Below are 13,333 nucleotides of genomic sequence, written 5' to 3'. Positions count from 1 at the left end.
TAGATCCTGGTCTTAGAGTCTGTGCCTGACATCAACCTCTTGGATTATCTGCCAGAAATCCTGGACGGGCTCTTCCAGATCCTGGGAGACAACAGCAAGGAGATACGGAAAATGTGAGTGTGGAGGCTGGCTGGGCATGAGGGCTGTGTCTTGCTCACCGTCTGTCCATCACCCTCTTCATTTGTTTGCAACTCTTCTGTATAACTGCAGCAAAACCCTGCATGTGTGGTGGGAGACAGCAATCTAGCTGTCTTGGTGGATCAAAGTGTCCTTGGCAAGGGCTTCTCTTCCCTAGCTTGATGTGGCTGGAGTGGCTGTGGAGAACACTGTGGTCTGTGCTGGGGGACAAACTGTTTTGACTTGGTTGAGCTGTTGCCTTCTCAGCACTTGCACCCAATATCAGAGCTGCAGAGGCTCATGTGTGCTTCTAGGATGGGCTATGAGCTCTGTGAACAAGCTTTGCAGCATGCGAGCCTCTCTCAGCAAGGTAGAGCACCAACCCAGCATCTCCTGGGTGGAGAAGAGAAGCAAGCATTGCGAGCTTGCTCCTGAGATCCATTGCTGGTCTCAAGACAAGGGCATTTTGAAGCACAGCAGTGGCTGGGTGTTCTCAGGGAGGTCAGAGGATCTTGGCTTCTTGTGCTGGGAGAGAATAACTGGACCTGTTTTGTAGGGGACAAGTCAGTGGTGAGACTGGCCTGGGTCTATCCTGCTGCAAAGCCCTCCTGGGTCCTCCCTGCTTCTTTGTTTCCCAGTGTCCATGTGTTGAGGAACAAGCGCTGAAAACTTTGGGTATCATCTGCCCCCCTGCTCCCCTCTGTGCTCCCCACCCCAGGCACACCTCGATCTCAACAGAGCCTTTGTGGCTATTAGGGGAGTTGTCGGAAGGTGCAGGGGGCTCCAGGCAGTCATCATCGCCTCCATCCTTGCAGCTGTGTGCTGTCTCTGCCTTAGGGCAGGGCGAGCTTGTCAGCCTCGTCCTTCCTGGCCCTGCCCCTGTGCAGAGGCACGCCTGCCATGCCACCAGCATCCTTTTTATGTATGCATGTAGGAGGCTGGTCTCCGTAACTTCTCAGTCTGGGGCAACTGAGCACTAACCAGCTGCTCTGCCTCTCTGCAGGTGTGAGGTGGCTCTCGGGGAGTTCCTCAAGGAGATCAAGAAGAATCCCTCCAGCGTCAAGTTTGCAGAAATGGCCAATATCCTGGTGATTCACTGCCAGGCGGCTGGTGAGTGCGCAGGACCAAGCGGTAGCATCCGCCTCCAGGTTTGCAGTACCGACCATAGTTTCAGGCCAGGAGCTTTCCAGTGGGCTGTTCACCAGCTCACCCACTTGCCTTTTCTTTGTCATTGTGCATGCAAATCCTGCTGAAAGGGGGGAACAGGCAGCTTGCTCATGGTTGGCACTACTGGTCTTTTACTGCTCATCCCCCAGCCTCAAATTCAGGTCTGGCATCCTCCGAAGCAGAGGTGCCTGGAAGTAAAATATCTGGCTGTGGATGGCACCTGTGGATATCTGGCACATCTAGAAGGATCTCTTTAGGGGCTTGTCTTAACCTCTGGTGGCACTAGGTGCATAGGCATGACAGTTAAACGTGATGTGCCTGGTGCTTTGTGTTACTGCTGCACTGTAGCTCCTCCAGGTCTGCTGTGTAGGCAGTGGCGGAGGGTTACAGCTGCAGTTGGATCTGTTTCCTGAGAAGGATCTTGTCCCTGAGCTGTGCTCATTGAGCTTAAACTGCTCTTTAAACGCTGCTGAAGGGAGTGAGTTTCTTGCGAGATAGAAGAATAGAAATAGAACGAGACCGCTTGCTCTTGATTAAACTGATGCCCAATGTATTTACATTGTTTAACCCTAAAATCTGGCCTTGCTTCGGCTGACTGCCCCAGCAGTGCTCCCTTTTTCAGAATTTCTTCTGAAGGGGGGAGGTTAACAAAACCCCGACTCTAGGAGCAATGCTTGACCCAGACACACAACTGCTATAGGTGTGACAGAGGAAATATCCTTGTGTGTTGGGAAGCCTGACAGAATACTTGTAAATGGGGAAACCTGGATTACGGATTGAACTGGGTTAACTCTGAAACCTAATGATTGTGTTTAATCTCAGCCTCACTGCAGATTCAGGTCTTACCTATCTCTTCTGGGACTAAACTGTCCCAGACTAGGGTCTCTCTGAACTAGTGACTCTGGATGGAGCAGAGGCAGCTCTCTGCTTGCAGGTGGTCCTTGGTCTGTGGAGTTTGCTCAGCTGCCAATGTTGTCCTTTCCCTCACTTTTGCTTGTCCTATGTCTTCCAGATGACCTGATCCAGCTGACAGCCATGTGTTGGATGAGGGAGTTCATCCAGCTGGCTGGCCGGGTGATGCTGCCTTACTCCTCAGGGATCCTGACTGCTGTCCTGCCGTGTCTCTCCTATGATGATCGCAAGAAGAGTATCCTTGTAACTTGGAGCTGCTCCAATTCCTGCTGCAGCAACCCACAGGGAATCGCCTGTTTCCTGCCCCTGGGGTGCAGGGCCAGCTGCACAGCTGGAGAGGGCCAGGAGAAGTCCTCCTGTCAAGTGCTAAAACCTGCACCAGCCCTTTGGATGTGAGGGAGGTTGCAGTAGCTGGGCTGGGACAGCCCTGGTGGGGCTGCGGTGGCTTCTGTGTGGCTGGCCAGATGTGGCACCTAGCCACGTGTGGGACTGCGTGTTCCTTACACTGCCTCCACTCAGACATCAAGGAGGTGGCGAACGTGTGCAACCAGAGCCTGATGAAGCTGGTCATCCCAGAGGATGATGAAATGGATGAGGCCAAGCAGTCGATGACCCTACCTGCAGAGCCCACCTCAGAGGAGTCCCTCTCCAAGCCAGAGGCAGCATCCAGCGGTGAGTCCCCGTTGGTCTGAGCCACTAGAGGTGGCTCAGGGGAAGGTCAAGGGAAGGTTCTCAAGAGAAGTTCTTGAGTTGGTTTGGTGTCCTGGGGCAGCTCAGGGCATATGGGACCTCTGTGCTTTCTTTGAGCCTCGAAGTCCTGTTCCACAGATGATCCTCTGCTGAGACAGACACATTTGGTGCTGTCTGCGTAGCAGGGTCATTGATCTGGCCTGGAGCCCAAGCAGTGCTGCAGTGCTGCGTTCCCTGGTGAGCATCCCCATCCCCTCACTGTGCTTCACTTTGACTTAGTGATTAAGCTGACCTGAAAAAGATCGTTTATAGTTAAACATTTAGTGTCTTGCTACATAACACGGGAAGAGAATAGCCCACCTGTCCCGTAGTGGCTGGTTTGGGAGGAGCTGCCATCACCCAAAGGAGAGCTCAGAGAGCTGTATTAGTCCTGGGAGAGCATCAACACATGTGTGGAGGATGTCTGTGTTGGGGAAGGGTAACGAACAGAAAGTAAAACAATTTTGGGTCCTTTCTAAATTCATGGTGCTCTAGAGACCATCATGTGGTGTTGTCCCAGTCCTAAAATTTCTGGAACAGAAAAGGCAGAAGTTTGCAAGTGGGACGGGAGACCTGGAAGAGCGTTCAAGTGAGAAGAAACTAAATGGAGAGCGTCCTGGTAGACTGATGCCTGAAAACAGCAGCAGCTTCAGCTTTCCAGCATCCCTTTGATGCTGTTGTCCTGGGATAACTGAATGCTACTTCTGGCACATTTTTGTTGTCCAGGCGTGTGAAATACGTGTAACATTTGAATCGTGCGGGTAATCTGTTGTATTCTTCTGGGACTGTACGTTCAGCCCAGTGCTCTTCTGTAACATGCCTGCAAGCGGCTTTTGGAAAATCCTGCTGTGAGAGGGAGCAGGAAGGTGGGAATTAAAAGGCTGAAGGGTTTTCTTGTACAATAGCAGCCGGGACGAAGGCAAGGAGGCAGGGAGCTATGTGGGGCAGCAGGCAGGTGGCAGTGTGCAGGGCCGGTAGGAGCAGGCAGCCGGGGCACTCAGACAGTAAACAGGGCAGCATTGGTGGTTCAGTGGTACAATTCTCACCTGCCACGCGGGAAGCTGGGGTTCGATTCCCGGCCAAAGCAGCAGGTTTTTTGGATGGGATGGAGTGGAAAAATTTAGTGCCATAGAACAGCAGCAAAAAGTTTCCTTTTTTGTTCCTTATTTGTCCCAAGAATACCTCCTTTTATTAAAATCTATTGGAGAAGAGTTTTAAAACATCAACAGAAAGTTTAATTGCTTTAATCTCTACCCCTTTGGGGTAGGATTGCACCTTGAAGCAGACAGGATCAGATCAACCTGTGATGCTTTTGTATCATAAACTCTCAGCTCTGTTCCCTGGTTGTGCTGATGTGGCGGTGCCGCTGCGTGTGTGAGTAGAGGCAGTTGGCACAAGGGGGCATGAGGATTCAAGTTCATCCCATCGTGCTTTGTTGCTGTGCTTGTAAGACCCAGTTTTAGCAGGGAGCTTAGGCTGGAAAGCTGTTTGGGTAGCTTGGTTTCCACATGGAGTCACGCCGCAGGAGACCTGGCCAGGTGGAGATGTCCTGGGTTGGATTCAGCCTTTCCTATGCTTGTGTGGTATCTCTAGGCATTGAAATCTGGATGGTGGAAGGCAGCTCTGCAGTTCTGAGCTCCTTCTTTGAGAATGGTTGAAACCATCAGAAGGTTGTATCTGGGTCACTATTACAGATAAGGAGACCCAGTTTGGGGCAGAGATCTGAAGCTGTGCAGCCTGCATTTTGCTGGATAAGTGCCGTCCTGTACCAGCTCCATCCAGTACCTCTGGCAGTGGAGAAGAGCTTGACAAGGAGTGTAAAATGCTCACTGCAGGCAGAAGGGATCCTCAGGGTCCCCAGACCCTCAGACGATGGCTGGTAATGTCTTCGCAGAAGGTCATGCAGCTCTCCAGCCTCCCAGTCCTGCTGTCCACCTTCCCTGGCATTCCACTAACTGTGTCTCCTTTTTATTGGCCCCCCAGGCTCTCTGGATGCATCCGGTGACTCCAACTTCAGCAACAGCAGTGTCTTCACAGTAACCAGGTAGGGTCTGTTTGTTGCTTCAGAGTGGCTTGAGAACAAGGAAAGGCCTCGAGGGGTACAGACGACAACTGGCAGATGCTGACAAAGCTGCGGGGAAGGGTGGTCAGGGCTGGAAAGCAGTTTGGGGTCTCCTGGGTCACAGTGGGGTGGATGACTGGGGATGCTCCAGGAGTTGACTGCTTTTCTCTGATACATTTGCACCAAAATGTCTTGACTTTATGGTAAACTGAGCTGTTTGTCCCCCACCCAGGAGACCTTGCAAAGCCCCCCAGGGAGGTTTGGTGAGGCAGCAAGTGTCTGTGCACTTGGGATTGTGCACCTCACCTGTCTTCCAGCCCCCATGGTTGGGCACTCCAGCTAAAAGACAGGGTGAAGGGGGGGAGAAGGTGGATGGTTGTCTTGGTTATGGCTCTTCTAGCTTGGCCAAAATAGGAGGTATCTGGTTCCCTCCTGCCTTTGCAGGGGAATAGTGGTAGAGGAACAGTGGTGTGCTGGTCTGCCAGAGGTGCAGACACCTCATGAGAAGGTGGTATGTGAGCTGTCTGGGGCTGGCAGAAGAGCTTGGAGAGTACTGACCCTGCTTCTGGGTACCGCAGTCCTCCATGCTGCAGTCCTGGCAGCCCACCACGGCACAGTGCTGTGGGGCAGCACCTGAGGCCACACCGTCCAGCTCCAGCTGCTGGAGAGGCAAGGGGTCTTGGCAGCATCTGCTGCCAGCCTGTCCTCCTGCCACCCTTGGGTGGCATTAGTCAGCCCCAGGCCTGCAAAGAGCAGCTCCATGCCTAGCATGATCTCTCCCAATATCTCGTGTAAATCATCTCTCCTAATATCTCGTGTAAATCATCTCTCCTGTAAATATCTTTCTTCCCATCCAGCTGTCAGTGAATCTGGGGACAAATCCATCTGCTCTTATAACGCATCTTTCCTTTCCTCCTGCTGCCTGTAGTTCCTTTCATCAGAGGTCACGATTTCCAACACTTTTATTGTGCTGATGCAGATATTTATTTGTTGTTGTGATCCCCAAAATAGGATGCGTTACCCTAGCTGCATCCTACCAGCAAGACTGACAGGTGATGCCCATCATAACGCATCCCAGAGCAATGCAAGCGTCAGCTTTTCAGGTTGATGGTCTGTACCCTCCGTTCCTTTTTTGCACTCCTGCAAAGCCCAGCAACTCCCTCATCGTAATGATACCCTTCATTTTTTCCTCTCTTGAAAGTACAGATCTTTTCATTTCCACCTGGATTTTGGTTTTTGACTTTAATGGTTTTCTCTGGCTTTCCTGTGATTGCTGTGTCCTGGCCCTGCTCAGCCCTTGAAGTTTAGCTGGAGCAGAAGTGGGTGTGCATAGGGCTGAAATTGGGAAGGGGAAGGAAAAGGAGAGGTGCTAAGCCCAGGAGGACAAGTGATAACTGTGTCTCTGTCCTGAAGAGCTTGCACCTGGGGGAGAGAGGGAGTGAATATCAAAGAGGGACAGAAGCAGGGAGAGCTGCAATGACTTGGTCACAGTGTCACTGAGAGCCAGGAGAATGGCTGCCCAAACTGAAGCAGTCTGCCGGCTCCCCAAGCACCGGGGAAAACCGTCTGGGACAGCAGGCGAGACCCTTTGTGTCTCTAAGAGACCTGGTTTTGCAGCGGGACTTGTCCTTGAGCCCTCCTAAGCCCTTCTAAACAGGAGACTCCAGGTTTTGTCCTAGGGTTTACCTGCCCCAAAGCCTATTTCCCCATCCCGTGTGACCTCTCTGCTGGCCCAGCGTCGGGAGCTGAAACATTTTTGCCATGGCACCTGTTTTGGGGGACTGGCATGGGGTTGGGGGTTGTACATGGGCGACAGGAGCCCTGGACATCTGCCTGGTGCTCCATCTATTGCTCAGGCTGTCTGGCTTCGTCCTGGAGCCGGGGGAAGGTCAGAGCTGGCACCCGTAGCCAGTTGCAGCTGTAACTCACACCAGGGAGCAGGCAGCTGCCTGCATGTTGAATGCCCACTGGGTGTCAAGACAGGACCACAGGAAACCGTTGCGTTGCTTTGAAAAGCTGGAAAGCTTGCAAACGGAGGAAGTTGCAGCTGCCTTTTAAGATGAAGTCACTCTTTGCTTGTGTTTTTGTTCGTTCCCCTCCCTGCTTCCCCCAGTCTCCCCTGGCGAGCGAGTGATGGAGCATGGCCCGGCGCCAGGCATCCAGCTCTCACGCCCCCTTCTCCTGCCCTCCCTGCGCAGCCGTCTGCAGAGGGATAGCGCTGCAGCAGCGGCGAAAGGAGGACCTCAGTCAGCAGGGGCGGAGGAGCTCACGGCCCGGTGTCTGCAGAGGGACGTCTTCCATGAAGATGCCATCCAAGAAGATGACGAGGTCTGAATGCTCGATAGATGGATGCTGGGCACGTTCCTATGGCCACAAACTGACACATGCGCCCTCCCTGCTCCTAAAACGTGCTGTTGGCAATCCAAAATACTTCCAGGGTAATTGCCAGCTTCCTGGTTGCATTCACTAGGAAATGGGGACCATGTCTGTGCTGGGACGGAAACTGGCTCCTGGGAGAGCTTGGCTGCACAGGACTGGAGGGACAGTGGGGCTCCCCATGCAGGTGGTGGTCCCTGCTTCCAGCTTCTGCAAAAACCGTCATTGGAAGCGGACCAGAAGCGTGTTTCAGAGGCTCCGGAGCCTTCCCATGGCCTAGCTGACCCTGCCGATGCTGCGATTGCTGGTGTGAGCCTGGATCAGGAAGGGGAGGTGGAAGCGTGGCTGCTGGAGCAGAGCCCAGGCTTCCTTCCGTCAGTCTGAGCTGCTGCATGAGAAGATGCAGGCATCTATCCTGTGTCGCTGGACCAAAACAGCTGGAAAGTGCCTTTTAGGCTCTTGTAACTGCATCGGTGTTTCAGTACAAGACCTGGACAGTGTGACACCACTTCCCAACCCTCCTGCTGGGTGTGGATGGTCGGGAACGGCTGGCAAGCGGTCAGCAGGGCTGCCTGGGTTAGATGCATGGCAGCTGGACAAGGGTGATGGGACCACAATCCCTCACCAAACTAGATAAGGGACTTGGGGGCTTTGTGGTCCTTCTGATGCAAGGAAGGCTTCTTGTTTTGGGTGGTGTTCAGCAGCACATGGACACGTGAAGCTGCTTGTTGCTCTGCAGAAAGGCCAAATGGCTGCCACGTGGCTAAACTGCCCAAGCCTGCATTTAAATTGGACTTTTAAACGTGGTAGTTAGGGCTTAGTACAAAGCTAAAATGGCTGCTGCTTGTCTCGTGCTGGAAGTCAACATAGCCCTGTGCCCAGAGCCTGGCACGCCTTGTGGGTGTAGCCGGTGAGCTGTGGAGCTCATCGATTTGATGAACACTTGGGTAGAGGGTAGGGATGGTGGTGGGTGCCCTGCTGCACCCAGGGGATGGCTGGCCGAAGGCAAGCATGATGGCTTGCTTTGAGCTTATGCACTAAGCCTGCCCTGGAGTCCTGTTCTCTAGCAGCTTGTCTGGCGGAGTCTGCCTTGCTGCAGTTTTCGGGTCCAGGGTGTCTTCTTGGGGAGGCTCCTCCTGGCCCTCCTCCCCAGCCTGGAGCAAGGACATGGGTTCCCTTCCCTGCTCCCACCATGCCATTGGATGGATGGGCTGGAGGGGGACCTGAGGCACACTGCCCCAACCCTTGTCGTGGCGATCCACAGCTCATTGGACTGGATGCCTCTGCCTAGACCTTAGCCTCATCGCTTCCCTGGGACATCATCTTGCGCTTGTGCTGTGGGCACTTCCAGTACTTGGAAACCACAGTAAGCAGAAGGAAGCCAAGAGCGCCGAGATGAGAGTGATAGAGGACAAGAAAGCGACAGCTTGTGGGACCAATAGCAGAGAGGAGCTATTTACCTCCTGGCCGCTGGCTCGAGCCTGTTGAGCAGCACAGCTGCCAGGCCGTATGGGAGCTGCCCTTGTGACTTGGACCACAATGAAAGAACCTGGATATTTCCACCCTTGGCAAGGCCACTTAAAGGCCAGAGCCTGGCCTAGACCTTAACCTTGTCTGAAAATGGGGTCAGGAAAGCAGCTGGGCTGGGCAGGAGGCCAGGAGGGAGATGACAGCTCACGCATTGGCAGAGAAAAGGCGACCGCTGAGGAGAGAGATGGCAGAAGCCCTTGAAGAAAGGGGAGAAATGAGAAAATTAGTTGATAAGGGACACGGAAACATGTGAAAAACATCACTGTGGGTTGAACGCAGTGAGAAAATGAGCTTTGTTCCTGTGCTGGAGGATGCTTTCTGAGACGGGGGGACGTGCTGGGGGGGGTCTCCTGCCCCACTGCTCAGCTTGAGCAAAAGCTACCAGTATCCAGAGGTGAGAGCCTGGTACAGCTCCCATTGTTGCTCAGTTTGCCCTAAAAACATGTTCTCGCTGTCACAGGCGAGCCACAGAGGCAATGCCGGGGCCACGTTCATCCTCTGGAGGAGAATCTGGGGTAGTGGGTTAGATGGAAGCGATTGCATCTGACATCTGCCCTGCTGCAGATGCTGGCGCTGGGAGCCAGCGTGGCAGGCCCAGAGGATCGCATTAATGCAATGCCATTACTGCTGCTCTCGCTCTGCAGTGCCTGGGGATTAAGGAGAGCCGGGGTGAGCTGCGAGCCTGCTTTGGAGCTGCAGCCACGGCAGCGCTCACCGTGCTTGGCTGCTGCCTTCCCCCCTGGAAAGGTGGTAGCCCACAGGAATCTGGTGCCGCTCCATCTTGGAGGCAGAGGAGCGTGGTCGGTGAGGGATTTTAGCCCAATTTCACATGTTCATCGGACCTCTTGCCTTTCAGAATGGTGCCCTGGTTTTGTGCTGAGTAAAGGAGCTGCTCTCCACCAGCAACCTCCCTAAAATGTTTCTCGGCAGATGCGGGGAGAGGTTAACTGGCGAGGAGCTTTGCCCGGCCACCATGCCTTTTAGCAGGAGCTGAGCCTGGTGGAGCTGCAGGGCAGTGGTACATGGCATGGCTGGGGTCTGGCTGACTTGAGGTGAGCCTGGCGCTGCCAGCCACCTCCTGGGGTCAGCTCGGGTGGATTTTGGCTTGAGCCACCCGGCCTCTGCCCAGGTATTGCATCACTGGGGAAGGGGTTTTCACAAGCAATTTTGGCTCAAGCTGGGCTGGAAATGGCTTGTTGCTGTGCTGGCAGAAGTCCAGCATCCTCCTCTAAGGGTGCTGTGGCAAACCATGCCGCCTTGCGTCCTCCCCACCTGCCTCATGGCAGCACAGAGCTCGTGGATGTGACAGCATTGAGGCCACCTCCAAACTGGCTGGCTTCACATGCCACTTCTCTGCGTGCCACCCTTTCAGCTGCTTCCCTCTGAAAACACACAATACCCTGAGGTTTTTTCCCCATCCTGTGCAGGCAGTGTGTATTTTGGCATGGAGATATAATTGGGTTGAGGATTTGTGCTCCTCTTCCATTGGGAGCCCTGTGCCAGGTGGGTAGCAGGCTGCGCCGCTGCAAGAAAACCAGGTTTTGCAGGAAAACCAAATACAGGGCTCATTCAGGCTGGCTTAAATGGCCTGGGACACTGCTCCCTTGGACATCTCTCCCAAACTCCCTGTTCTCTGGGTCCCTTCTTCCCCTCAGTTCTGCACATCTGAGCATTTGGCCCTCGGCTGTTGTTTGCAACATCAAAGCAAAACTTATTCCAACTCGAAATGCAATTTGCAGACCCCAGAATCTGTTACGTGAGGCAGCTCAAGCAGTCAGATATTTGCAGGGCTGTGAGGGGCTGCAGACTCCTCGTCCCGCCCTTACAACGTGTGTCCTGGGGAAGATCAAATCCTATTAAGCCGCAGCTCTACTTGCAAATTATACCATGAGAAATCTGCCCCTTAGGATTTCTTATCAAACAAGAGGCAGAACAGCTCTGCGCACGCTAGAAAAATCAGCAAGAGTCTGGTCCAGCCTTGAATAATTCAGTAGCTTGAGTAGGACAGGAGTGACTTAGGTCTTCAATGCAGATACCTCTTGGAGGTCTGCTCCAACCATCTTGGCTCCAACCATCTCAGGTCCAACCATCTCTCCTTAACCTAGTCTCCTGCGACAGGTACTTCCCACGTCCTTGCTGTTGAGGTGGGAAACCATCAGGTAGACTTCAGGATCACAAACAGGACAAAAAAATGCCATTACATGACCTCTTCTGTGTTGGGGTCTCCTGTCCCAATGCAGGTCCCAACTATTTGGGGAAAAACCAGGGAGCAAGAGCTAAGGCTCTGCAGGCTGTTGGTGTTCTAAAAGAGGCAGTGTCCTGGTGAACTAAGGGAGTTGTTTGGTTTCATCCTGCTTGATGACCAAGAGTTATCCTCATCTTTTGGGACAGCTTTTGGGAAACAAGATGATCTCAAGGCAGTCTTGTAGCAGAGAGCTGCATCCCAAAAACGCTGCCAGCTAGGACACCATCTGCAGTCCTCAGCACGAGTCTCCTGGGATTAGCGGAAACTGGATGTCCTCACCTGGTTGGGTGGCCCGAGCTAGTGGAGTTTGAGAACATGGGTTGATGTTCTCTGCAGATGTTTGAGCTGGTCAAACTTGAGTTGGATTCTGAGTGCATTTTATGGATCTCTAGTCTTTGAACCCCAAACCTGGCGACTGCAATACGGACCAGTTTCTCAACACAGTCAAGGTACTGGATTCATCTAGCTTGGGGTCTTGTCATGCGTAGGTACCAGCTGTTTGGGGAAGGTGGTAAACCTTGAAGCCTGGGAGATTTCTGTTGCTTCCAAAACAAGTTTTTGGTGTGTTGCTGTGTCTCTCATTGTGCTTCCCCATCTTGAAATGCCAGTCAGAATGTGCCTGTGCCACATGGGCAAACCTGGCCATGCCCAGCCATGACCCCACAGGCTTGCAAGCCTGGAGCTTGCTTCCTGGCTGTCATAACTCTTGAAGACATGAGCACAGTTGTTGGGTTTGCCATGAGCGGATCTGGATACACAGAGTAAGAAATGTAGGTGACCAGGCTGAGTGGGGCAGTAGCAGGCCAAGGGGACAGTTGATGTTTCTTAGGGTTTTAGCTGAGATGTTTGATGCAGCCTCTGGTGTGTTGTAGACCTGCCCACCGTGTGAGGAGTTGGACATTACAGCACTGAACCAGCCTCTCTCCCTTCTGTGCAGCTCTGAGAGGATCCAGGTGACCCTGAACCTGGATGGAATAGTTCAGGTGCTGGACTGCCACCTTCATGACATGTCCATTGGGATGATGACCAGAATTGCAGTCCTGAAATGGCTCTACCACTTGTACATCAAGACTCCTCGTAAGGTAGGTTGGGGACTTGGCATGCAAGCCTGCTGCTTCCTCCAGAGCTTGTCTGGTCCCAGCCTGCTCCTTGCCTTTGAATTGGCTATAATTATCTCGGCAGCGTTGCAACCGCGTGTCCACCTGCCTTTTCTGAGAAGGCGTTGGCTGCTGGATACCCAGTAGCTTAAGGAAGAAGAGCTGTCCAGTTCAGATGGAAAATGCTGGTGAAGCTTTCAGCAGCCTCCCCCAGGGCGAGGGGTCCTGTAGCAGGGGGGGAGCAGGCCTGTAGGACTGATGCTGTCCGTCTTTCTGTTTCTAGATGTTTCGACACACTGACAGCCTCTTCCCCATCTTGCTGCGGACCCTCTCAGATGAGTCGGATGAGGTAAGTGCTGCAGCTGCTGTAGAAGTCCTCCTGAAAGCTTACTGTCTCCGCATCTAGCTGGGCTTTGGATTTTGAGGGTTGAACCGAGGGATTTTGTGAGGCTTGGCCAGTGTTGGCACTGGGAAGTTTAACCCTGTTGGCTAAACTGAAGAAGACCCAATGCAGAGCCTGCAGGTAACTGCCTGGCTGAAAGCCCAGCCAGTTCCAGGCTGGAGTGTTTGGGACCCTTTGTCTGTATAAACCTTCCTCTCCATCTCTCAGAGCTGGTTCCTCAAAGCCTACTTCTAAAAATCCTTTTCACCTATCTGGGAAGACAGCTGGGGCTTCGGGTCCCAAAGCTGGTGTCTTCCCCATGGGGCTGGGTTGTGGTCAGGTCCTTGGTGAATGGGAATTTGGGCACCTTGTGATGGCTCTGTAGAGATGCGAGGGGGATCGTGTCCGGCCAGCGCTGCAAAATCCGAGTCACTAGGTGGTTAAGCAGCACCCACTGCTAGCAGGGCAGCGTCAGCATTGCTTGGTGGGGCTGCAATAGATGCCCAGTGGCATCAGGTTGGCTGGGAACTGCTCGGGTTGGAGGTGAGCAAAGAAAGTCAGGCAGCAATGAGTGAGCCAGTTTGCTCTGCCTTCGCTCTCCTGCCTGCGCCTTGCTCTCCCAGTGCAGTGCTCTTCATCTCCCAGGCTGCTCTTTTCCTGAGGTGCTGCACCATTTTCCCATTTCCTTGTTTTTCTTCCTCACCCTTCTTCTCTGG

The 13,333-nt window shown here is 53.3% G+C and overlaps 1 protein-coding gene across 1 annotated transcript in view; it reads left to right on the top strand.

Moving 5' to 3' along the window:
* VAC14 (VAC14 component of PIKFYVE complex) overlaps positions 1 to 13,333 on the top strand; it is a 65,241-nt gene that overhangs the window by 9,049 nt on the left and 42,859 nt on the right. Inside the window, exons 6-12 of the mRNA XM_030025816.2 lie at positions 4 to 113; positions 1,121 to 1,227; positions 2,297 to 2,431; positions 2,716 to 2,868; positions 4,909 to 4,969; positions 12,076 to 12,220; positions 12,519 to 12,584. Of these exons, the coding sequence (XP_029881676.1) occupies positions 4 to 113; positions 1,121 to 1,227; positions 2,297 to 2,431; positions 2,716 to 2,868; positions 4,909 to 4,969; positions 12,076 to 12,220; positions 12,519 to 12,584 (777 nt within the window). The remainder of the gene's footprint in view (positions 1 to 3; positions 114 to 1,120; positions 1,228 to 2,296; positions 2,432 to 2,715; positions 2,869 to 4,908; positions 4,970 to 12,075; positions 12,221 to 12,518; positions 12,585 to 13,333) is intronic.

Source organism: Aquila chrysaetos, chromosome 9, assembly GCF_900496995.4.
Source record: "Aquila chrysaetos chrysaetos chromosome 9, bAquChr1.4, whole genome shotgun sequence".
In the NCBI taxonomy this organism is placed as follows: Eukaryota; Metazoa; Chordata; class Aves; order Accipitriformes; family Accipitridae; genus Aquila; species Aquila chrysaetos.
This window is presented reverse-complemented; position numbering and strand designations above follow the sequence as displayed.